This window comes from Simochromis diagramma, unplaced genomic scaffold, assembly GCF_900408965.1.
Source record: "Simochromis diagramma unplaced genomic scaffold, fSimDia1.1 OVJJ01000293.1, whole genome shotgun sequence".
NCBI lineage: Eukaryota > Metazoa > Chordata > Actinopteri > Cichliformes > Cichlidae > Simochromis > Simochromis diagramma.
This window is the reverse complement of record NW_024386801.1, coordinates 9,178,127-9,203,691: the sequence shown is the minus strand read 5'-3', so window position 1 is coordinate 9,203,691 and position 25,565 is coordinate 9,178,127. Positions and strand designations below refer to the sequence as shown.

At 40.1% G+C, this 25,565-nt stretch overlaps 1 protein-coding gene across 7 annotated transcripts in view; it reads right to left on the bottom strand.

Annotated features, from left to right (window-relative positions):
- Positions 1–25,273, bottom strand: part of mef2aa (myocyte enhancer factor 2aa) — a 64,637-nt gene extending 39,364 nt beyond the window's left edge. For 3 of the 7 annotated variants that reach the window (XM_040025652.1, XM_040025654.1, XM_040025653.1), the window contains exons 1-2: positions 20,927–21,098; positions 3,304–3,518 (exon numbers count right to left, since the gene is read on the bottom strand). In XM_040025652.1, the coding sequence (XP_039881586.1) occupies positions 3,304–3,357 (54 nt within the window). In that variant the 5' untranslated portion in view covers positions 3,358–3,518; positions 20,927–21,098. The other 4 variants (XM_040025651.1, XM_040025649.1, XM_040025648.1 and 1 more) reach the window with 4 other exon arrangements.
- Positions 25,274–25,565: the final 292 nt, after the last annotated feature.

Here is a 25,565-nt window from a genome sequence, read left to right as displayed (position 1 = left end):
ACAATGGGCTAATCCAGTGGGTGGGATTGACCTTGAAACCTACAGTAGCTGTGACGGATCCTGTTTAGCGGAGACGATGACATGCAAGGTAACAAAATGTAAGTAGGTTTCCTGGAAATATCTCTAATCAATAACAAGAATGATGCATTTAACGGATAATTAATTTGTTCTGTTTATTGAAAACTGTAACTGAGAGAGTGTGTTGTGTTCAATATACTCTAAGTAAACCTGCTGCCCTGTCTAAAACCAAGACGAGATCAGCTAATTAATGGACACAAGCACTATTTCCACTTTCCTTTTGGACTTTCACACACCAAACAATAAAGAGATGATGCAACAAATAACAGATTCATCTCAAAGTACAACCTGTCTGTAACGCTTTGTGCTACTTCATGCTTCTGCATCACAGTTTTAATAAATCCACGTATTATCTTAAACAAAGAAAACAGTGCAGATGCACTGGCTCTTAAGTTTAACACTTTTCTTCTGTTCTTTCCATTGTCTATCAACAAACTCTTTAAGTGTCAAAAATATATATCAATTAAAAAAATATATAACAATGACTGCTCAGAACTTCAGGACTGAGTGAAAGCTGAAAAAGAGGCGATATGTGCTGTGTTGCTCCCTGGAGAGTAAGTGAGAGAGAGTCTCTGCTTGCCTACAGGCATTTGACGTGCTGGAGCAAAATCCAAAATGAGCCACAGCAAGGGCAGGCAACCCTCCACCCAGCAGCAAAATCATCAAACTTTTAATGACTTGGACAATTACCCCCAGTGAGCCTGCTTAATGGCATCCAGAGGACGTCACTAGACACTGCTCACTAGGCCTCACCAACATGTACACTAACTTACGAGACTGATGCATACTTTGGCTTCTTCACTACTGTTCTCCCTATAGTTTCACAAAAATCACAGCTGCTTTGGGAAGAAGGTAAAACTCACTGAATTTGCTCAGTGCTCTTGGCCCTACTATTGTTATTTTGTAAAGAACATAAGTTCCAAACCTCTGAAGTCTGAAAGAATGACAACTTTCTATTGTTGAAGACTAAATTTTCTTACTGGTCCGTCCAGTCTTCTAGAAACTCAAAGTAAAAGAGGAAAATTTAAGAACCTTTCAATCTGCACATGATGCCTGTACCTGTCTGTGTCTCAAAAGGTAATAATTGCTGTGAATACATCAAATCAGAAGAATCGTGCAGGTTGTTATCTTGCATTCATTTGCAATCAGTAAAGTCGGTCTAGCTGATGACTCTACTGCTGCCATCATTTAGCCAAGCCATGGAACAGGAACTGGCTCTTTGCAGTTGTACAGTAAGCATTATACGACCTCAGTTTGCTCTATGTCTCGTTCTCCGGTGCATCTCTGCCAGGTCAAACAGCAGAAAGCAGCACAAAAATACTCTACCCTACACGTGATGTATTAAACAGTTACACATCAATTTGTCATACATGCACAACACACTTCATTAGAATATAAACCTACCTGCGAAGTTCACAGCTTGCACTACGCTGTAACTACTTACCTTCTCAGCCTGTGTCACACACAGTGTTATAAATCCTGAAGGGTTAACAACCCTCCTAAAACACTTGCAGAGACAATGCAAGGGAGCCCCTGTTGTTCTTACACAACATTCTCTATAGAAATACTGTCTAATTAGTCCACTTAAGGACCTCTTTCATTTCAGTGTTACACTATGGAAAACTAACAGCAAAGATTTAAACTGTCTCCTGACAATGGGGAACATATGCTAATGGCTATTCCCCCTTGGTTAGGAGCACGCCCAAGGGAGATGGCACTGTGCGCTTCATGGCCCACGGAAAAAAAACGAGAGAAGAAAAAAAAAAAGCCACACGCATACATCACCTTATACCAAAGCTTTATTTTAGCACAGCCTATTGTCACAGCAGATTCTCTGCTGAGCCAGCTAAAACCAAACTAAATGCTAAATGTAAGCTGAAATGCCTGCATGCTGCTGATAAACTTTCTCACAAATTATCCAGTCAGACATTTAAAATCTGATGCAAACACTAGACTTTGGAAGGCATGTTAATAATAAGCTCTTCAGCTTTACTTTCCCGTAAAACAACACTGCAAAATGTGTCCCCTCACCGCCTCATATATGCAGTGCAAAGAATGGATCTTCTGAAGAGTTAAGCTGCTCGCCTAGCAATCAGAAACCAACCTATTTTCATATAACTTTATGTTCTTTTTTTCCTTCATGTCACAGGTCACTGAATAGAGTTTGGATACCACCAACAAGCTTAGACCGATTCCCCTAACACCCCCCTATTTGGAACCCACTCAGAACCAGGTGTAGTGCTGATAATTGGCCCACACTGTGGAATTTTGTTTTGCACTTGACTGAACTGCTACCCTCACAGATAGAAACATAGTCAGAGTACCAACTGCATATTACCACATAATTAATCATGTTTAGCCGATGTTAACCAGATGCGTTCTATCTAGATACAGGAAACCTATGTATCTGCATTAATTGGTATAATTTGTCAGAAACAGTGCACATGCTTCCTTAACTTAGCTCTTAAATCATAGGGAGCGTAGCTAAATAAGACATACCATTTCTGCTATAGATATCTGCACCTGTTATTCATGTTTCAAACAGACCCAGGCTGTTTTTTACTGTTTTGCTGTTTAGGAGTTTATATTTAACATGAGCAGACAGAGTGAATTCCAGCTCTTTCCCGCTTTGTGGCTAGTCGGGACCAGCGAGGCCAAGGCAAAGAAGGGTGCTGTGTGTCCTTCTGACCCACCCTACAAATGAGAGGGTGCTGTGGTGCAGTGGCTGCTCCTAATTACTACCAAACAGCTGCAAACACACAGGGCTACAGCAAAGGGCCCCAGCCATACTGCCGGGCCAGGGGACAAGCCCTACAGTGTGGGAAGGCCACAGGCAGCCCGCTGCACTTCTTGCAACACTCAGTTCACTCCCACGCCATGAGGCCCCCGCTGCGGCCCAGAGCTGCTGCTGCCTCATCAACTTCTCTGGTTGAAATTGCAGGGTGGCAAGGGAATCATGTCTGTAAATGCGACCGCACTGACAAAGAAATGTCATGGTCCCTGTTCAGCTGGCTGGGACTTTGGGGAGGGAGGTATGTCTGTTCAGATCCTTGCACACCATGACAGCTGCTGAACTTTTCCAAGAAGGAAAACAGAGAAAAACTGTAACCGTCAGATAGATACAGAGAAGCATGTAAAGATACAGAAGCATCTTTTAAAACAGTCTTAGATTAGACACAGACAAATATAGATATATAGATGAACTGTTATCTCTGTCCCACTCACCTGCCTGTTCCTTTCGTCCATGATCCTCGTGATCTGTATCTTCTTTCGCCCCATGGCTGTCTCCTTTCCTGGTTCTCTGACACCTCAACAATATCAGAAAAACAACACTCGTTCTTCCTCCTCTCTCCTAGCACATTGTGCAAAAGTCTCTCTTCTTATATTGGCTCTCACACTTCTCAAGACACTCTTTGTTCTTCAGCAGACCACACCAGGATCTGAAAGAGGACCAAAAGAGAAAGAGAAAAACTGAAAGTTAATATGACACCCAACAACATCTCCCAAAGTACCAGAGGGTTCTGCATTTTGTACTCAAGCACATACAGAAACTATGAGACCTGCATAGCGTGCTGTTATCTCTTTGACTGCTTCAATTGTTCCACAGCTGAAATCACTGAAAGGCAAGTCTCCTTGACATTTATTGTGTTTTTTTTCCAATTAGAAGCTCATATTTTGAAAGAACAGTTTGACATTTTGTTAGGTTTTATATTTTTCTGACAAAGTTAAAATTAATACCAAAGCAGGTGGTGTTTTAAATTAGAAAAGCGAATGGAAACTTTTGTCCAAAGGTGACAAACTACACCCCCCCAGAACCTCTGAAGTACACCAATTAGCAAGTAATCTGTGCTAAGTCTATAAAAAGTTAAGAGTCAAGGGAAAAAAACAATTCAATATCTTATTAAGGGTTATTTGCTTGGTTATTTCTTGGCTGAGAGCACTACCTTCCTGGAGTCTCTGGTCGTTGCCTGGCAACTGGTTTCAACTGGTGTGACTAAGTGAGCTCTGAACTTGTAGGCAAATTTAGTTCCCTTCACAGAGATTCAGGTTAACCATTTCTCTATTTCCAGGCTTTGTAATAAGTTAAGCTAAGGTAAGATAACCAGAAACTAGTTGTTCATTTGAGGAGAGATATAAATTCTTCCACAAAAGTCTTTTAAAGAAAGTGAAGAAGTGCATTTCTATAAATGCCAAACTTTTAGTATACTCACCTACTTTAAGTTAGCATTTGTCTTATGCTTACATTTAACACTATTTCACACATTTAACACAGAATGCAAGGTTTTTATTAAACAAAAACTTTTAGTCTCCCACCACCTGTACACATAGCCAGTTTTCAAAAGAAGATCATGCTGTCCCGAGAAGGCAAATTATGGACACTGTGTCCTCTTAGGAGAGGGACCATCTGGATTGTTACTCACACACAGTTAAAAGCAGGCATACACGATGCTAAAGGGAGCAGGTTGGGTTTGGCGGCTTTAACAGAGTAGTTGAACTCTATGCATGACACTCCCTTTCTCTAATTCTGGGTTTACAGAATGAAATGTACAGTAGTTCATTCTTTTTTTTATCCCATAACGTTTATATTGGCCACATAAAAGTTATCAAGGGACACCAGTGACAGACTGGGATTAAATGATGCGCAATACATAGCATAACTAACGTTTTTGGTAACTGGCTTTGATAGCAGAGTTTTTCCTGAAACAAATTGATTTATTTGAAAAAAACCTGTACCTTCCTCAGCCAGTAATATTTTTTTTACGGTCTGAGCTTGGTTACACTGATGCCAGCTTTGCTGTTAAGATGATGAAGAGGGAGAGCATAGTTTGGTCTTACAATAGGGTGGTTGAAATCTCCAGGGTTACAGGATAAGCCAGAGGGATAAAAAGAATTTGGAATATATTCCCATATGAGCTTGTAACCTGGCCAGTGGTTCAGACCACAGTGCTCCCCAAGGAACATCTAACTCTGTCCTGTCTCTACTTCTCTGGAAGAAGAGATATAGCCCCCTCCCTGGAGGCACATCCATCACTTACACCCAGCAAATAGAAAATGTCCAAACAACTATATTTCCCCCATGAGTACAAATGTAGAAAGGTTAGCAACTCTGGCCTTTAGATGCAGTCAGCAGTTGCGAGGTGAGGAAGCCAGGGGCCGATTTGGCAGTGAAAACGAAAATGACCAGTTGCAGTGGCACACAGTCATTATGGGTTACAGATGGACTGGCATTATGGTGTCTGGCTGTCTGAATCGGGGCTCCACTGTAGGCAAACTTGACTGAGATCACCTTGCTAACTTCCCACGCGTGGCTGTCTGAGCCAGGAAAGAAACTGTCTGAACCCCCACAAAGAATTTCCCCAAACCACATCACAACAGGCCAGGGAGAATGACAGTGCTCTTGTTCATTCAGCATTTTACACACAAACTAATGTTTGAATTAAAGGGAGCCCTGGGCAAAGGGTGTCTATTCCACTAAAGAAATACACTGGCCACCCTGAAGTTTAATATATTAGTATGGGAGACAACTGTAGCAATACAGTAGCTACACTGCCAAATTCAGTGACTTTACTTCTTTTAAAGTAAAATATATGCGATTTTCAAGTTCAACACCAAACAAACAAGTTCAAAACTTGAAAGAAAAACTCACCACCCTGGTGCATTTTATCTGCAAAGATTATGAGAACATCATTTTGCTCCTCCTCTGTGTTTGTTAAGTTTTATCTGTGCAAGTGAATATGGTGTCAGTTTTGAGATGTTTTATCTAATCACTTGCCAAGGCTAGTCTGAACTGACCACTGGCCTGTTATTTCAGTGTGTGCATATGTGAATAGGTTCAGTGTAATGCGAGTATAAGCAGCGCGTACACATTCTTTCCTCCCGTTTTGCAGAGGAGCTGTCACCGGAGGACAGTTCAAGTCTAGAGGCATAATAGGCTGTGTCGTGACATTTTATCTTCCACAGATATGAAATGACAAGCTGAGAGAGCCTTCAGACTGCAGGTGTGCCACGCTCCAAACTTAGTGTCCATATTCATCACAAGTTAGCTAGCCACTTTAGATTTTGACTAACAAAACATTATTTTCAAGACTTGAACAACAGCAATCACTGATGTGTTACTGTGGTTATCACAATATACTTTGGCGTAGAATAAATAACGCAATTTCAACGTCCTGAAGTGAGTGGGATAATTCAGCTGGTCTTACCAACCGGATAAACATGTCAGAAGATGTTCAGATTACAAAGTAGAACAATGTCTGCACTGTAGCAGAGTGCGTGTTTCTGCGTGACACTCTTAACTTCTCGTGAGTGTTGGAATGGGACAGAGTATCTGTTTATGGCCTAAATCATGTGCTCTTTGTACAAGTGAGTGTGCATGTGCGTAGGAAACAGAGACATAGACAATAAACATAAAAGGAGAAAAGCACTGAACCAGAACCAGGATACCATATGAGGCTATGAGCCCACCTTAGAAAAAATGTACAGTATAGTCACGCAGCTGTCTCCTGTAAACTCACTGTCAACAGTAAAACCTCTTTCTTTCCAGCAGAGTGATTTAGTGGAAGTCTACTGGCAGCGATTTGAGTGTTTTAATTTGTGTAAAATTACCTTAAAATGATAACTGGGTTTTTGTTTTCTTACCTTCACTGCAAGTGGCCACTAAATAATACACATTGGTCCTTTACCAGCTGCAAAAGGTTCCACTCAGTAAATTATAAAACATTCTGTGGATAGTAGCAAAGTAGACGAAGAAGATGAAGTCACCTTGTTTGCACAAAGATGCATGGAGATGGATGAACGGTGTTGAAAGTGACCGAGGTAAATGGATTAGCATCAAAGTTCCATATTAAATACACTTTTTTATTCCGCTTTGTTGATTTACAGCTAGAAGATCGCATGTTTAATACTACCACTTATTCTTCTCTGCCTTCTGCATGTGCTGCACAATAATCTGATTGGAAGATAGTGCAAGGTTTCCAGTTCTGTAAAACTAGAAATGACTCATGCGGCTCACTAATGTTAGCTTTAGTGTTAGTTTTTCCAGCATTACATTTTTTGCTCTTCTTGGCTGTCTGTCATTATGAGGTTGATGCATTGTAATGTTGCAGTTTCATAAAGACACTGCAGGAAACATTTCTACAAACCCACGTATCTGAATGGCTGCCTCCACGTACAGAAACCATATCTACTGTGAATCCAACATTACCTCGAGCTTTTTCATGAAAAGCCACACATATACTAAATGATTTTGCATTTAGGAAAAGCTTTAGTTTGTGCACACAAAACAGCACATTGTATAACAACACTACATTACAAAGACCTTGATGTGACACACCTGGTCCACTTTGATATAAACCAATCCAGCACTTCTGAAAGATGCTTACCAAACATTTGTAACACATAAATCAATGTGCAGAGAACATGTCACTGTAGCAACGGCCACAGCTTGACATAAAGTCAATATGGCATCCCCTACTATACCTGCTGTTAAACAAACATGCAGTTTTAGAATATGCCATGCCTATACAAGTGACTAAGCATTGCAGTTGTTTATTAACAGAGCCGCAGCGATCCTCTGTGATGAGGTGCGACACTGGTCAACTGACAAGAATGCTAGTCCTCCTCCTCCTCCCTTAAGACGGACCACTGAGACACTGGGAGGCTTGGTGACAGGTCTAGCCCTTTCACAATCAATAAAACATGCTCAATTCCCAGTGTAATTACTGGATCCAGCCTCCTCCCTCCCTCCTTGTAAGCCTGCGCTCATTCCACACAAAGTTGAACCATTACTCTCTCATCTGCTGCCCTATATAAAAGGTAACATAAAATTACATTTCTGTTGTGAGATGTACCTAATGAACAAAAAACGAGGCCAGCGCTATGCAGTTAGTCCGTAACGAAGCTTATAAACTACAAACTTTTTTTTTCACTCAACATCTCAAACGTCATAATATAATAAGAATGTGTCAAAGAAGATTTTGAAGATTCATCCTATGTGGCTTGTGTTAAAGACGTACCCACCATATGTAGCTATACGCAGCAAGCGCGCTTCAACTTCTTTGAAGGTGATGGACAGCAGCCAAAGTCTTAAGCATAGCCGTGACAGTTGCACTTCCTGTGCAAGGCAGAGTTAGCCTCAGTATCCTACCACAGGCCGTGGGCAGACAAAACTTAACTTCCTGCCCCTCGACTTCCTGTTATTCAGGACCTTTCAAAGTGCCCCTCTGCGGGGGAGACAGAGGGAGCGGGGCAAGGCAGTGGGGAGGAAGAAAGGGAGGGACCACCTTGGGGATACCCTCCCTTCTGATCCTTCCCCTTATTATCATCCTGAATGTAAGTCGAAGACTAAACAACAGAGGCTCATCTCTCGTGGCTTTGCCCTGTCTGTTTACTGTGTTTACTGTAAGGATCATTACACAGGCCGGACGACGTGCACAGGATGCTTTTGGCCGCTCACTTTACAATTAGCAGGCAGAGGCCTTTTCTAGTTATTCAAACACTCCAATGGTTACATAAGAATGAATCACGGTGCTCACAACTCAAGTTAATATATAAACAACATGATTAAGACAGAAGTACATTCCCGAGCATGCAACAGCCTCACACGGTAATCTGATGTGCATTGACACACAGATTCTGTGAAATAATCCATGACGACGTTCTTAAGTGTATCAAACTCAAAGTGTCAACATTGTGGCTCGGTTATGATTAGCTTCTGGCAGACTGAAGACATAAAGCGAAGCGGCCTAAATCCACAGTTTTACCAATTTGTTTCAATGGCGCCTTGACACCAGCGCAGTAGGAAATGAACATCCACCTCTTTGTTCTCGCTTTAATCAGGAGGTGCTGTACCTGTAAATGGGGCTGTTGGCCTGAGGGGAGTGGAGGCAAGCCAGCCCTCTCACACTCTCTCCCTCTTCCCTTTTGTGAGAGTGCGCTTATCTCCCTCTCCAGCAGTGAAAGGCAGTATTGTGGCCCCAGCAGCATCACTAGTGTTAATGTCTCCTGATGCTAATCTGACACACGGCTGATCCTTTAACAACCACTTTCTCTATCCCCCCCCCCCCCCCCCTTTTTTTGCCCTCCCCCTTCTTTCTTTTTTTTATTCTTTCATGCCATTTCTCATGATTTATTTTTCATCGTCTCTTTTTAATTCTCCCTTTCTTTAAACTCATGTTATACATTCCCTCACCTCAGTTTCCAAGGCAACTAATGAGACATAATTAACATGAGCTATCGCAAGGGCATGTGAACAAAAAAGTGAAAAAGGAGGCTTTGAGAAATGTAGAGAGGTGGGGCAGTCTGCAAAACATGGACTTTCTGCAGCACTTCCCCTTCCTCTGTAAAGCATAGCTTGGGGGTGACATTTCTCACACAGGAGAGATTTGAATATCATTTCAAGGAAAGGCTAAAATGCTTATGATATGAACACCTTGAACGTGTTAAAAACAAAATTCATACAGTTTGCACTAAAGAAGATCCTGCAGGCCAAAACACTGAGACTGAAATCAGGAATGGCAAGTCTTTCATAGGTTGCTTACAGATTTAAGCACTGTTAGAATGTTTCTTGCCTTATTGCATTAGGTAATACGTTTCCCTACATATTAAATCAGTCTGAAGCTAATTCGATGAAGAAAGTATAAAAATGCATTGTTCAAAAGCAAACAGTGACCTGCATGTAGGGACAGTCACAAAGCCAGCAGTGAGTGCCTGCACTGAAATGGCAGCCAAGCAGACAGCGAGTGGTTAATCTGTCCTGATGACTGGAAGCTCAGTCCAACTCTCCAATGACCCAGCTGTAATCCCACAATGGATCAATGCAAGTTCAAACAATCCTCCATGCTGCTAGCACCTTGCTTGGGCTGGGGGATGGTGGTGTAAGACAGGGACCAGGAGACAGAAAGCTACTTATCACCTGCAAAATGACATCAAAAGGAAAGAGAGCCCCACAGGATGAACTTGTTCTCACTGAGAATACGCTTCACTGTGGGCTACAGCATACTGTATAGACGACTGAGTGGAAATGATGTCGCTCTTCAGATAAACACCACACACATATTCAATCTGCAAAATATGAATGACGATGAGTGGATATAACAACTTGTAACTGAAGGACATCATATGCTGACAACCTTAGCAGACAGACATCCTCCATCTCACTCTCGCAGTACTGTCAGGGGATGAGAGGACTATGCAAGGTGACTTTGACTAACTGCCTTGGGGTTTCGTGAGAAAACGCCATTGACATTACATTAATTTCATGTCTCTTTTTTAACTGACTTAGTGCCACGGAGGCCTGGAGAATAGAAAAAAAACCCGAAACAGACATTTTGCTTTAGCTTCAAGGCATAGGCAGTAGGGATCTAGAGGCCAGGAAGACAACAGTGACAAATAGGTGACATGATGTGATACCAACTTTTTCCTCATTATACGAGTAATTTAACAGAAGGATGAGACATTCAGTCAGCAGATCAGGATAAATGTTAGTCAGAAACTTTCCACTGCAGCTCACGTGTGTTTAGGTTTGACGGCAGTTTTTGCCAATGAAAGACAGACAGAAAGAAAACAACAGAGAGAGAGAGTGAGAAGGGAAGTGTGAGAGAGAAGACAGTATGACTGTGTTAACTATGTGGAAAGATGTAAGGGAAACAAGACTAAAAGAAGCACCCCGCACCCATCCCAACCCACCTCTGTGGTAGTGTGGTAGTGTGGTAGTGTGCGGCAGCTGCGTTGTAACATAATTACTGCTGGGACACTTCTATTCCCAATGATCCATTTGCGTCAGTCAGGTTTTCAAGCCCAGCCAATGAATGGATTCTCAGTTTCTCAAGGATAAAGAGATGACCCTCACCTAACAGTTATATCCATTTCATGTAGAAAAGCTACTCTCCTCCTCAAGGTAAATCCCTTGATGCATATTTGAGTCAAACTTTCATGAACATAGAAAATCATGATAACTTCTTCGATGCACAGACAGGATGATGAATTATATCTCATTAAAAATGGATGTGCTTGATGACATAGATATACAGTTAAGTTGCTATATTGTCCTGTTAGCATAAGGATTTGCCTCTAAAATATTACCATCACTATTAAGTTACAGAGCTCAACATTTTAGTTCCTGGCTTTCCAGATGGTTATTTAATAAAACTTACCGACGTCCTGAAGCTCTCAGCAACTTGAAAAATGTGTTTAAACACTGAGATTAAAGGCTGCGTTAGCCCACGACCTAATGTTAGGTTTATGCCACAGCTACCTTATATTAATTGGCAATTACCAAAATCGTTTTTTTAATGTTTTAACGGTTAACCTGTATACGCAAGCTCTTTAATCAAAATTATATTTTTATGCTAAAATATATTTATTGTTGCTATTGTTACAATTTTACAAAAAAGCTGGAAAAAAATAGTAAAGTATATCATTATCTTTTGGTTAATTTGCAAATTACAATTATTTGCTTGTATTTCTAAACAGAAATATTAGTTTAATAGTTTTAGTGGTTGAATGTTATGCTTGATTTATTTTTTGACTTCTCAGAGAAGTCCAGTGTGATGGTTTAAATGTTGGTTTAAAAATGTGAATTCAGTTAATCTAATGCAGTATTTTTGAATTTTAAACAAATTTTTGACACAGTTCCATGATATTTGTGTGTTCTAGATTTAATGACAGGTGGTCGAATAAACTTGTCTTGTTCTGCTTTTTGTTTTTTAATCTCCAACTTGAGAAATCATTAAGAAAAATTACTGTGCAAAGGCACTTTTTTCAATCAAGCAACCTGGAAATACCAGGACTCACTGTCTATGCTTACATTTTAAGTTTCCATGCTAACCTGCTACTTTGGTGCAGGACTGACGGACTGACTTGCGCATTTAAAATTTATAAGTTTTGTTTGGAGGGAATATTTTACTTTCTTTTCTTGTTTGTTTCAGTATTAATATAGCTACTTTTTGGATTATTCATTTATTTATTTATTTGAGACGCCACAAATCACACAAAAGACTTAACTTTATGTCAAAACATTTTTTATGCTCTCTGGAAGAGACATTTTGATTTTTAACTTACTATTTGGTTAATTTTGTATTTGTTGTTTGGTCGAGTGTGTAGGACAGATAAACACTGGAACAGCCTGTAAATACAGTTATAGTTAAAAAACGAAGCCAGTTTCTCTTTGTTTCTCCCTCCCCACCATTGTCATTTTTTTTTATTTAAATAATTTTTTTTCTGAACATAGGCTACTGCCTTTCTTTCTTTCTTCCTTTCTATTATAAGTCTGAGTAAAGAAATCGCTGCATTTGGGTGCACCCGAAGAGGCTGCATTTGCTCGCAGCTGCAAGATAGTGCCATTAAAGCAGCGCTATTATTTTTTCTGTTGACTATTTCTTCTACATTCAACCAACATTATTAGCAAACTTACTCATGGGTAAATAAATAAATCGCTCTTCTAAAAACAATTGGTGAAAGGCTCAGCCTGTCGTCAATAGTCAATAAATTTGTCCAATCGCCCAACCTTATCACAGTCCTTACAACTGTTTCTTTATAACCTTAAACCCTGAAAATGTGATATATATTTTTTACTGATAAAAATTGCATTATGTGGGAAATGTCCATACCAACTGGCAGCTGTAGCTTTCTGGTAAGCAACATCTCATTGGTCCGTTTCTATGTGGGGTACTTGCCTACCACTCTGTTATGAAATTCTAGTGTTTTATTTGTCTGTTACTGAGAACTAATTAGCAGGTATTTATCTGTGATCATAAAGGCTATGGATGTAGCTTGCAAAACAAGTTTTCTAGCATTGGCTGATAACTTAGCTCTCCCCCCTTCTTTCATCTACATATAATCACTTCAGATGGCAACAGGCAGAAAAATTGGAGTCCAGAAACGAATGGGTTACACCCACTTTTTTACATGCAGTCTGTTCTCCAACCACCAAGACTGCTCTGTTGAAGTGGCACATTATGCGCCAAGTAGTGCTTCTGAAAAAAGCCGTACTACTGTACTACTGTTTAAAAGTATGTTAAACAGTAGTACAGATATTGACTCTGAGTCACAGTATGAGTTTTTATAACATATTTTCTTATTTGTATTTGCAGAGGCCAAGTGTTCAACTAGATTTTGGAATTTCTTTAGGCAACAGCATTTCCCATAGTATCACACCATGATTCAGCTTAAGAAACTTTTCAACTCCTGATGTGTATAAATGATTTATAATCAGCCAGTCGTGCTATGTTAAAGTCACGAAAAATTATGTCATCCTAAACACACTTGACATATTAACCTCTAACTGCTCAGCTCATATTAACTCTGTTAATACAGATTGTGTATCTGAGGAAAATCCCTCCATCACCATACTCCCTGTGACTTTGTATGAGCTTCAAAAGATATCGTCTTAACATGACACATTAGCAATGAGGACATTATATAAACAAACACTTCCTGTGTTACCCCTTTGCTCTAACTGATGAAGTATTTTCAGTATTTCCCTATTTTCAGTATTTCATTATTTTTGTTGCTTATTGCTCTGTTCACTGTGTTGCACACAAACACACATGGAATAATAAAAACTAATGCATGCATGCTCCTAGAGGTTTATAAATTTGCATAGAATTACAGTGTGGCTCTGTGGTCTGATTTGGTATGATGGCATGTGTCCATTTGCACGGTTGTCTATCATAAGATGGACTTCTCACCAGGGAACAATAATAATGCCAAACCCATAGGGAGCAATAGTCCCCCCCCCCCCCCCAACCTACCAGTAAGCCTGTGAGCTGTGTTAAGTGTCATGGCAGCCTTTTGATGTTGCACAGACCGCAACTCAGAAATGGTAAACAGCAAAGATGAACCAAGATCTTCCTCCAGGGGGAATCCACAGTGTAAGGATATTAGGGACGTTATGCATAATGCGTCTCAGCAGCAGCGCATTTACCCAATCCCAACATGTCTTTTTTAAACACTGGGAACCGAGATTAGACACAGAACTTCTAGATATCCAATTCTCCACCAGCATTTGGAAATCCACATGAAGATTTTACTAAATAAAAAGCATGTTTTGGAACACAGACATGGGGTCCATATTGTTTAGGGGTATGGTGACTGGGTGTCTTCGGAGAATGTCTGCTTTTAATGGGAAAAAAAATTAAAAAGCTCAGAATAAATATTTGATTTTCTCTTCCCATTTTTATCTTCCACTCGATGCCTCTTTCCCACAGTGTTCCATTACATAAAAGGTTTATGCAATCTGAGCAGTGAGGATGGCCATGAGTCATAACAACAGTGAAAAGGCTAGCTAAAGTAGCACTGATTTTTTTTTTCTTATAATTTTATGTTATAGAATTGGTCTTTTAATGATCGCATGCAGACCTGTGATTCATGCATTTCATTTCATTTATATTACATTTAAAATAATGAAACTACTCACTCATCTCTCCGTACCACATGGCTGAGAGATGATGGAAGTGTGAGAGAAAAAAGTAGGTTTTGCTAAATCATTTTGTCATAGTGCTTCATGTTGTTAAGGCTCCTTCAGGTCACAGTGGGTGACAGTTTTCATTTTTAATAATCACTCACGTTATCACTTTGCTTTTGTGAATGACAGTAAACATCATTTTTAATGAGGCTTTTCCTGAAAATGTGCAAGGCAGATCTGCCCATTCTAGTCTGATATGTATTGACATGAATGATTATCATTCACTGAGCAAATAATCAAATGGGTATTTCATGAGCTATAGCCTACAGTTTCTCCCAGATCAGATGATATGTGTTAGCTGTCACATGAACACTGTGTGCAAACATGCACAGAGAGAGACAGAGAAGGGGAAGACAGAAAGACCCCAAAGGCCTTCGCACAACTTGTCTCTCCAGGAAACAGAAAGATTCCTGGAGAGGCTCTGGTCCTGTGTCCCAGCTTCAAATAGCTAATTGCCTCAGGCCCTCTATCCCAGGGCCAGCGGCTCATGATGAATCCCGACCTCCCTAATCACAATACCCGCTGTGAACACCTCTGTAAGCTGGACCAGTGACAGAGGTTCAGAGGAGGATTGAAACAAAGTAAAGAACAACCCAGTCTGACATGAATCCAGGATGGCAACAGCCAGTGGAAACACTACACTATTTTCACCTAGATCGGCAGCCCACAGCACACAGATGGAAAGTGGACTGGGAGAAAGGAAGAGGACAGACGGGCAGACGCACAAACAGCGGGCAGACTCAACACCTCACTCGCAATCACAGTCACACTATGAAGAGCTGGGATTTGGAGACTGGAGATGCAAAGACAATCATTTCTGAATGCCCTGGATTTAAAGGGACAAGTTTTGACTGAATTAAAATGCAAAAAAAGAAAGAAAAGAAGAAAACATAGCCTGACTATGTACAAGAAAGAAAAAGTAATATTTAATTTTCTGGATGATTTCAGAAGTAAAATGATATGTAGCTATTGAACTCGGCCAGACTTGCACTTTAACTTAAGTGGGCAACATAAAAAAGACAATCTCATCATCCTGAATCTACAGAAAAACATACTCAGTGCACAATGGTTTGGAAACTCAAATGCATAACTCACTGCAATGTTCATGGTGCTATAGCTGTGCTCAAACAGTAGAGAGGAAGACAACTTTAAACTGTAAGTCAGAGCCCTGCGGTGAACCAGAGCAGCTTCCACAGAGCAGAGGGGGCTGGGGTCACTTCCTTTCCCTGTTCATATGGCTGATGTGTGCTGGAGAATAATAGGAGGAATCACATCCCCCCAGCTGTTCTAGTTCACAAAGCTTCTCAGACAGACAGAAAAACAAGGATATTACAGACAAGGCCTTCTTCCTGCAGATGAATTGGCCACAGGGCCGGTCCAGCTGCAGGAGATCCAACTGTTCCTTCCCAGAAGCTACTGAACTTTTAGTCAATGGGCTTTGTGTATGAGCTGTGACACCTAAGTCTCACAGCTGTAATGAATACACCAGCCATTGATAAACACTTTTTAATGCATTCGACTTTTATTTTTGGTAACCTAATGGACGGCTAGATTAAGTGGCTGTAACTGATGAACCAAAGAGCCTATATTAGCCCTCTCTAACAGCACAGTAAACACCTCCATCACTTAGACAACAGCAGACTTTGAAGAAAGTTTTACTTTGCACACAGTTCAATTGTTTGTCTGTTGATGAGGCTTCTACTTCATCGACTCTATACAAAGACAGAGAAGTTAAATCTCCAGCGAGAGAGGCTTTTTAAGATCTACAGTAGAGCATGAGTAATTCAATACAGTGGGGTATATTAGCAATCATGGGAGATCTTTTGATCTAGTAAATTATATTATAATATATTCCTTTGATTTATGTGTTTTTCAAAGTCTCATTAAGATGCGGCTAAAATGCAACTCAGCAAAGACATGTCTTTCTTAACTTCAGCTTAGGTTTGTACGTGATATTGTTTAGCTACATCATTGACTAATATTGGGTCTCCATGCAGGACAACAAGATGAAAACAAGGTGAAAAATACTGACTGAAAGCACGGGACGCACATGTTTTCGCTCTACGTCTTTTGAGTTTGGCTCACTCACTTCAGAAATGAAGCACAGTGTGATTCTGTGGTTTTTCGTGCAGTCCAGAAAGTCAAAGAGGCGAGGAGGCATCTTAAAGGTGTTAAATGATTTTACTTGTTAAAGTCATCACCTTTGCTCTAGCACATGCTTCCACAGTCTACCCTCCCAAACCACACCAACTGTGCAAGGCCAGTTTATGCTTAACACAGTAGCCACAACCCAAGAAACCAAGAAATTCTGAGTTTAAAAAAAAGCAATAGCATAATTTTATTTTAAAAAACATTAAGACTTGATTCTTCACCATTATAGTCTGCTTGTATTATGGATGCAAATAAACTGACAGGCTACAGTGGCAAAAGCAGGCTAACAGCATTACAGTGTGGCTCTGTGTGAGGATCTTCCTGCTGAGTCTCCTGTGTGGTCCAGGTTGCAGAGGTGAAGAGACCTCCAGCCAGGCCTTGTTTGAAAGAGCAGGAGAGACAGGAAAAGACGGTGCGGCCTTAAGCTGCTCTGCCCTGCTCAGCAGCACATGTGCTGAGTGAGCCAAAAGGGTGGCTTACCACCAGAGGTCTCAGTCAAGGGCAGGACAGTTGAAAGGTCACTGCTAGCTGTCTTGCTATACAAACAGTACCTCAGTGAGTAATGCCTTCACCCTCTGAGCTGTTATAGAGCTTTAAAAAATACTAGAGATGATGAGCATAGTTTATAACTGTCAATTAAATGTAAGCATTCAATCAAAGAGCTATGATTTTTTTAAAATAATTTTTCTAAATAATTTTATATTGTTTATCAGCGCCTTAGCACAAGTTTTGCCAGTAGGCTTTGTGATATCTTAATTAAATTTCGGTTTATTTTGTGTATTTTAATCAGTCAGATACTTCACGCAAGTTGCTGTTGTCAGTCACCCAGTGCTAGTTCATGCCCATATCAGTGGTTCACGGTCACAACACATGAATGTTCTGTCTTTAAAGTAAGGCACCGGCACTAACCAAAGACCCATAGTGACTCCCACAGTCCAGAATTTATCAGACATCTGATCTGATTAGCATTAACAAAATTAAAAGAAAACATGTAACTAAACATGTAACTAAACATGAGTAATTATATGTATATATTTATAATAACAATTAATAGTCCATTGGGAGCAGTCTACAGTTAGCTGTAGCCTAAAACATTATCTCCCAGGCTCAAGATTCTGCATCCAACCTCCAGGTCTCACAGAGGAACGCTGGAATCTCCATGCTGATGATACAGCTCCAGTAAGGAGTTCCAACAAACAATGACTCACGCTAAGATGTTTTAGTTAGGAAGACTGATTATTGTTATGCATCTGACTCTTTTAAACATAGATATTAATTCAAGTTCTTGCAAAGAAAAAAAAGCATACCACAAATTTAAAAGAACGATAGCCGTGCAAAGAAGAAAAACAGAGAAAAGACAACTGTGCGTTTAAAAAAAAGTGTCGCCTCAAGCTAATTGCCATCAGTGAACAGACTCAGTATCTTGTAGCAAGTTTAACGGACCAAACCAACTCACACAGCTGGAGCGGTGTTGGGGGGGTGCTAGAGAACACAGTATAATGAGTTTAAAGTTAATAACTAGCCTGGTATAGACACAACTTCAAGGATTCACAAAATAAAACTAGGGATTCAAAACACAGACAGATAAATAACCATGCAAGAAATTTAAAATAAATATAGCAATCAAACTACACTGTATAATACTATAATAGCCATAAGGGCCTTAATTTTCTTAAGAAATCTGCAGCATAAAAGAACAGCTTGGCTTACCAAACAACCAGAGAAACACTATCCTCTTTAACGGGCCAAGAATGTTCAGCTTCTATCTCTTATTTTTTATTCAATGCATCCTTGGCTTTCAGCTCTCTGCTGTTTTGTCCTCCTTGAAAAAAAAATGTCCTGGGAGGAGGAGAGTGAAGGAGAAAAGACTTTCACTCAGTGATTCAGAGGCATCGTGTAAACGCCAGCATTCTCCTTCTGACAACCGGCGTTAATTGCAGATCCGACTCGCCCACACACTCCACATTTCTCCTGGAAGGAGAAGCTGAGACACTGAGATTGAAGTGGGATGAGGAGTGCAGTAAAAGATGCTGCAGCTGCCCATTCCTCGCACCGTCACCACCTCTCATTTCTCCCTTTCCACTGAGAACTTGTGCTGAGACGCAAACAAGCGCTTACGCACATTTACACAGGCATGCAGGGGCACACAAACATCCCATATAACAAGGCTAAAACAGTTACTAAACACTGGTAGTCATTGTGCAATACCAGCCATAACGATTAAATAAATACAGGACAAAACTCTCATATTATCAAAGCTTTCTGTGTGCTTGTCTAATGGACGCTATAGAACATTTGAGGTCTCTGAGGTTAGTGCAACAGTTCACAGCGCACGTGAGAAAGACATTTACGGCAGCCCTATCTGTGCCTTCATACTCATTCCTTTGACTAATACATGACATAAATTGTTAAAATGATATTCATTTCAGCACGATGAAAAAATCCCTCATCCACACATTAGACACAGGAGCTCACGTGATGTAGATCATGAGCAACAAGGCCCATTACTGGCGAGGCCTGGGGCAGCACAGAAGCTAATGACTGCAGATTGGAGGGTGCTTTAATGCTTTGCTTTAGAAATCACTGGCAACCAGCTGGTACGGTAACGTGCATGCTTTCAGAGTAGCGGTAGCACAAAAAGGACAGTGAGAAAATGCAAGTACCCTTTCATGCTGCTGTAACAACTCGTGCCCCTAGAAAAACAATGAAATTTGTCATTAGTTCAACCTGATAAGGGGGTAATATACTGTAAGCAGTAAAATAGTTACAACTGTGGTAAAGACAAAGTCACGTTTTATATATGCATGCAACATACAGAGGGGGTTTTTTTTTTTTCAACACGGCAAAACATAAGTTTGATTTTGCTGGGTTTTATCCACACAAAAGGCAGTTTATACGTTCAAATGTGAAGCACAACCAAATATTTTCCACACAGTAGATCCACTCATGAATGAGCTTATAAAATAAGGACAATTTCAAGTCTTATTTTCAGTTTCAACTGAATAAAAACTACTCCTTCTGTGCAATATTAATGAGCTATGCAGGGTGTAGCATACACTAGAAACATTTGAGAAGGTCAGGTTACCGTTGGCCATTTCCCACTCTGGCCAGGGGTTAAGGTCACCAGAGTGCCAGAGATTCAAAGAAACACCAGGCAGCAAAGGTTCTCTCGCACAATCTCCGCTGGCCAAAGATCCTTATGCAGCTTACCTTAAAGGTGCGATGCCCCTGTCACTATGCCTGTCACTTAAATGCATAAAATGTGTCACCTTCAAGTGATCTTATTAACCAGGGAGAAATCTTTAAGGTCAAAGATCATCTAAAATATCTCACATCAATTCACTTGATTGGGCACGCTTTGGCTGAGCATATTTCAGTTTTAACCAGTCGCATATCCCTTCATCTATTTCAACTAACTATGAAAATATATAGTACATATATGTGTACATATACAATATAGACAACTACCTCAGCTTTGACTTTTATCATGCCAATTGCTCTAATGAAAGAAAAAGTTTTTTTATTCACGTTATAATGCTGTACATCTACAAATTAAAAAATACCCCTGCATACATAAAATGCATTTTATTTTACTTTTTTTTTATTATTAAAGGAGGTTAGGTGTTTAAGGAAAACATACAATCTGCAGTAAACTCACGCCAGACAACTTTTTTATTACCACTGTCACCGTGTGAGCTCGCCTGATGTTGTCAGTGTGATGGCTCAACAGTGTTATTATATACACACTGATTACTATTTTCCCCCAGGAGACTCGCCCGTTTTACAAAGTATGGCTAATCATTTCACACTCTGGACAACAAGTCAGAATCTGTGTGAGTTTTAAGACTCACAATTGACAAACCGACCATGTAGTCGAGCTTCTAGTACAACTTATTACCGGCTTAGAGATGAGTCCTATAAAAGTTTTTAACAATTGACAGATATCAACAGCGCGCGCGTCTAGCTACACCCCCCCAAAATACGACACTTGGGTATTTTACGACACGGAAAGCGACTAATTACCAAGTGTGACTTATATTAAATGACGCCACTTTTTACGCTGTCTTCTCGCAAAAGCTACATGTTATTAGGCTACGATAGATAGATAGATGTCTCCTAATGTCTCCCAAATCCACTCTACGTCTCCCTCTTGCGCTTTTCTACACTCACTCTCACTGTAGCTACAGTATCGCTGCCACACTCCGCAACATTGTTTCTATTTCCGTTACTCACCTTTACTCCCAAGTCAGTCGCTGTATATAGACACTCTATATCGGTGACTCCAGTGGATAAACGTAATTTCAGTTCACATTTACACGCTGACTGCTATTTTAGGGGGAGCTGACAAACTCAGAAAAGCCAGTCTCCCTCTTGTCAGTGAGACTCCTCCCCTCATCTGACGAACTGCCTCTGCCCCCCACTCCCTCCTTTCTCTCTCTCCCTCTCTCTCTCTCTCCACTATCTCTCTCACACACAGCGTCAAAACATGTAGACTACAAGCTGTCTAAACAGTGTTTTGTTTTTAAACTTCAACATTCATGTGAGGTGAACATTAATCCATTTTGTGCTCATTTTCAGACATGGAACTACCCCCTCAAAAAATTGTACAAAATCAAAGAAAACAATTATAGAAGCATGTCCTCAATTCCTCTTCCTTTAAGGCGCATTTTTATTTAAAAAGCTACTTTTCCGAACTCACTGGTCTCGGCCTCATTACAAACTACATTTGACGTCATATCTCTAAGACAACAGCGATGGAATTCGGTTTGAAGGGCAGTTCCGTCGGCCGATGAAAACTCGCAGCGCCCCGTGAGCAGCTAATCGGAGCGGGAAGGCGGGACCTTCGTGACTCCCATACGGGCATGTCACGTGTATTTGCGGGGGTCATCGTCACAGGAGGTGTGGCTAGCAGGGGCTGTAGTGGCGAGTGGCCCGCCCCGCTGTTTATACTGGCGTTTGGAGGCAGGTGTCATTTTCTCTTGCAATTATGCGTTTATTATAGATTTGATAGACTTGATTCTGGAGCAAATTTACAAATGAGTGGCTATTACGATTAAATGTGGCAGTTTAAAGCTGTTTGAAGCTAACAGGGCTTTCTGGTTTGAAATGGAGCCTGAATAGAAGGACCCTTTTCTTCTACTTTAAATACGAACTTGGACTGTATTTACCAAGAAACTATTCTAGCTACAATTTACTTTATAGATTTATCGCATAAGATTTATTTCTTGATGTCTTACTACCCAACAGCAGGTTAACATAAACTCTGTCTTAACAAGGTACGCCAGGTTACGCCTCACACAAGTTAATTATTCATTTTAAAATAATTACATTTGTTAGCATAATAACCCTTTTCCCCTCCAAGATTAAAAACATAAATGAAAGAATGTCCTTGATATCCTTTTGTGGTTTCACTGCTTTATTAAAGGATCCACTTCCTGAATCCTCAGTCTTTCTAAGAGTGAAACCCAGAAGTCTCACAAAAGTTTTACACATTAAACTACATTATCTATTTGTGAAGGAATAGAATCACTCTTTCATAAACAATAGCTTTTTGGGTAGCACATTTTTACTAATATACAGCTGATAAAATCAATTTTAGATCACAAGGAGTAACCAAACTTTCAGTGTCTGAATGTTTTCACTTCCTCTAAATACTTTAGAAATGGTAGTCAGAGCAGCAATTTTGTATCTCTGCAAACACACTGTATGGTTTGATGGTGCTATGATGAAACATTTTATACTTATTCAGGAATGACGGAGAGGGTTTTGTACAAAGTTGATTAGTGTTTGTTTCGTCTGCGGTGCATTGTGTTATCTAAGTCACCAGTTAGTTTGAGCTGTAAAAAGAAAGGCTGTGTTTAGTGTTCCTGGGACCTCCTGATTCCTCATAAGTCTAAAGCAAGAAGTCAACATACCTTTAAAAAAAAAACTATTAAAACACAAAATGTCACAGCCTTGGAATAATTAGGCCAAGAAACAGCAAACTAACAGATTAAATGGCAAATCAGTTTGCTTCATTCTATCATGGACTTGTGACCTGTCCACACTGTATCCTGGAATATGCTCCAACATCCCCCCACCCCCCACCACCTTATTAAACCGAATTGGATCAGCACTAAAGAAACCCTGTCTTTCTCAAGACTTTTCTCAAGACTTCTCCCTCCGTGCCAAAAAACCAAAAAAAAAAAAAAAGCCAAAGTGATGAAATTAAATTTTAGAATAAGTCCTTAAACAAAAAGGGAGTAATAATGTTTCCATTCTATGTACAGCTGTTGATTTACACTGCCCTACCATTTGATTCTGAAAATCATGCTAGCATTTTAAATCATAACATCATATTGCCAGGTAACGTACATTTCTGGTTGTTCTTTCGTGGGAGGCCATTTAATTATTATTTTTTGTGTGTTTCCCAAATTTACTATGTATTTATAAGCACCACATGACAGGGTTAGCAAGTTTTGTTTTGTTCTGTTTTGTTTGTTAAATATTGAAGTACTTTTAGTCTAATGAGCAATTCATGCAGTTGTTACACTTTGATGAAGTCATTGAAGCCTTTCCTGTAATTTCTGGATGGCTGAAAATTGTAGTCAATAGCAAAAAATGAATATTTTGCACCCAGCAGTGCTTATATTATAACAATGCTGGTGCGAGATCTATCTTTGAAAAGATTTTTCTTTTCTTTATCCAGACAGAGAAGAACATATACTTTGTGTACTTTAATAAGTATTATTATGTTGTCTGTGTGGTAAAAGTTTAACCCTCTTTGATATATTGTAGCATATAAAAGTGGTATAATATATTACATAATATATGATGTATGTTTTCAAAGTGACTGAATCTGTTAGCGACTCATGTGTGGTATTCTGTTATTAGAAGATTAGTACTACTACATTGTTAGTACAACAATATTACATCTCATAACCAAAACAAAAATCAGCATTGTTTCAGCTTTGTCGTGATCCTTTATGAGTTCCAGCTGGTTCTTATTAGGGGTGCAACAATACACAAAATTCATGGTTCGGTTTGATACTTTGGTGTCACGGTTCGGTATTTTTTCGATACAAACAAAATGTTCATGCCTTTTTAATTTATCATTTATTAAAATTATAAATATATATTTTAACTCAAAAGTACAGTTTTTAAATTTAATGTTGCTGAAACAACAAACTAAAAAAAATTAATCGATCTGATCGAGAAATCACTCATCTTTGGAAAAGAGAGTTTATTACAGAGAAATGGCTCTTTCCAAAATAAAAGCTATACTATACGCTTCTTCTGGGCTATACTCTCAGCAGCATATTAAACATATCAGGTCCCCATAAGGAGACTCATGTGCTAACTGCTGTCTAAATGACTCGGGTAAAGTTTGTAGCATGCGTGCTTGTTGTTTTTGTCTGCTTCCACTTTGCACTAGGATGATGTCAGCGTAAATGTGCTGTCATATTCGTTGTGTTCCCACTAGCACTGTCAGCGTTAATCTCGTTAAAATGACATTAACGCCATAACGCGGCAAATCTCCATTAACAAGTTGCCACGGATCGCCCCATGCTTGGGGCTGGACAAGCTAACTGCGCTAACGCACTAGTTCCCACAGATTGGGCATTGCGTGGCACCTCCGACATACTGTTTTACTTTTGTCCATGACGCACTTACCATCAGGGTCATGCTTCACATGAAAACCAAGATAGTTCCAAATGCCAGATCTGAATGAGGGTGGGGGAGGTTCAGTTTCAGGGTAGCGTTGAGGCAGTTGCCATGTTGTGACCAGCTTAGCTTCTGTCTTGCTAGCTTGTGCTGCGCTCAGTGGATCTGCACTCGACAGTGCAGCCTAGGCGGAGTAGGCGAACGCAGATCCACTGAGCGCTCAACACAGACAGCATCGTCAGAAAAAAAGTTGATAAAACAAATAAAAAATGTTGTATTGTTCGATACATATGCGTACCGAACCAAAAGCACTGTATCGAACGGTTCAATATCGATACAAGTATCATTGCACCCCTAGTTCTTATATATCTAAGTTCTAAGATATCACCTTAGCAGCACTTTTGCGTTAACGTGTGTTACCATCATCTCAAACTGAGGCTAGCAAAAACGAACAAACAACAACAAAATCTTCTGCTATTAAGAATACAGAAGAACATCATTGTAGTGATCTGCATTACCTGTGTCAGTTTAATCCAATAAAAAGCAGTAGACTAATATATGAAAAGCTATGTGCAACCCATATTATCCTGGATGGGAGATAAAACTTAAAATGACATTAGCATCACATTTCACTTCACATCCTGAGTGAGGACTTCAAGCCCTTTGTGACACCTGTGTCTTACCTGTTGTTCTACATGCGCCTTCACAGAACCTGCTGTTCCGATCTCCACCTTTCCTTCTGCAAGCATTGACTTTCCTTTTTTCTTCTTTCCGTTCTGCCCACAAGTCTTCTTTCTGCTGCTTTGTGTCACTCTACCCACTGATTTACCTCAAAGCCAGACCAGCTGGCTTTGGATGCTTCCCTCAGAGCCCTACGAGGCCCGTCTTCACACCCTGTTCTTTCTCTTGTCCCTTGGTCTCTCTGCCGGCACAGAGCAAGGGGCAGTGGTTTGAAGGGTAGAACCCCAGATGGACATAGACATGTCGGGCATGCATTATGTGATGGGGCTTGGCTCACGGCTCTCTAGACCAGCCACAGCTGTCAGTCATAGCTTCACAGATGAAGGTGTTGAGGACTTTTTTTTAAACCCCCTACTCTGTGAAAAGGATCATAAGAATAAAAAACTAATTTTTTCTAACACAAACAGTTTTTTAAAGAGTGAATGCTAATGTAGTTCATGAGAGAGTTTTGTTTTTTTTTTTGAGTGAAACAAGTCACAAGTCACAA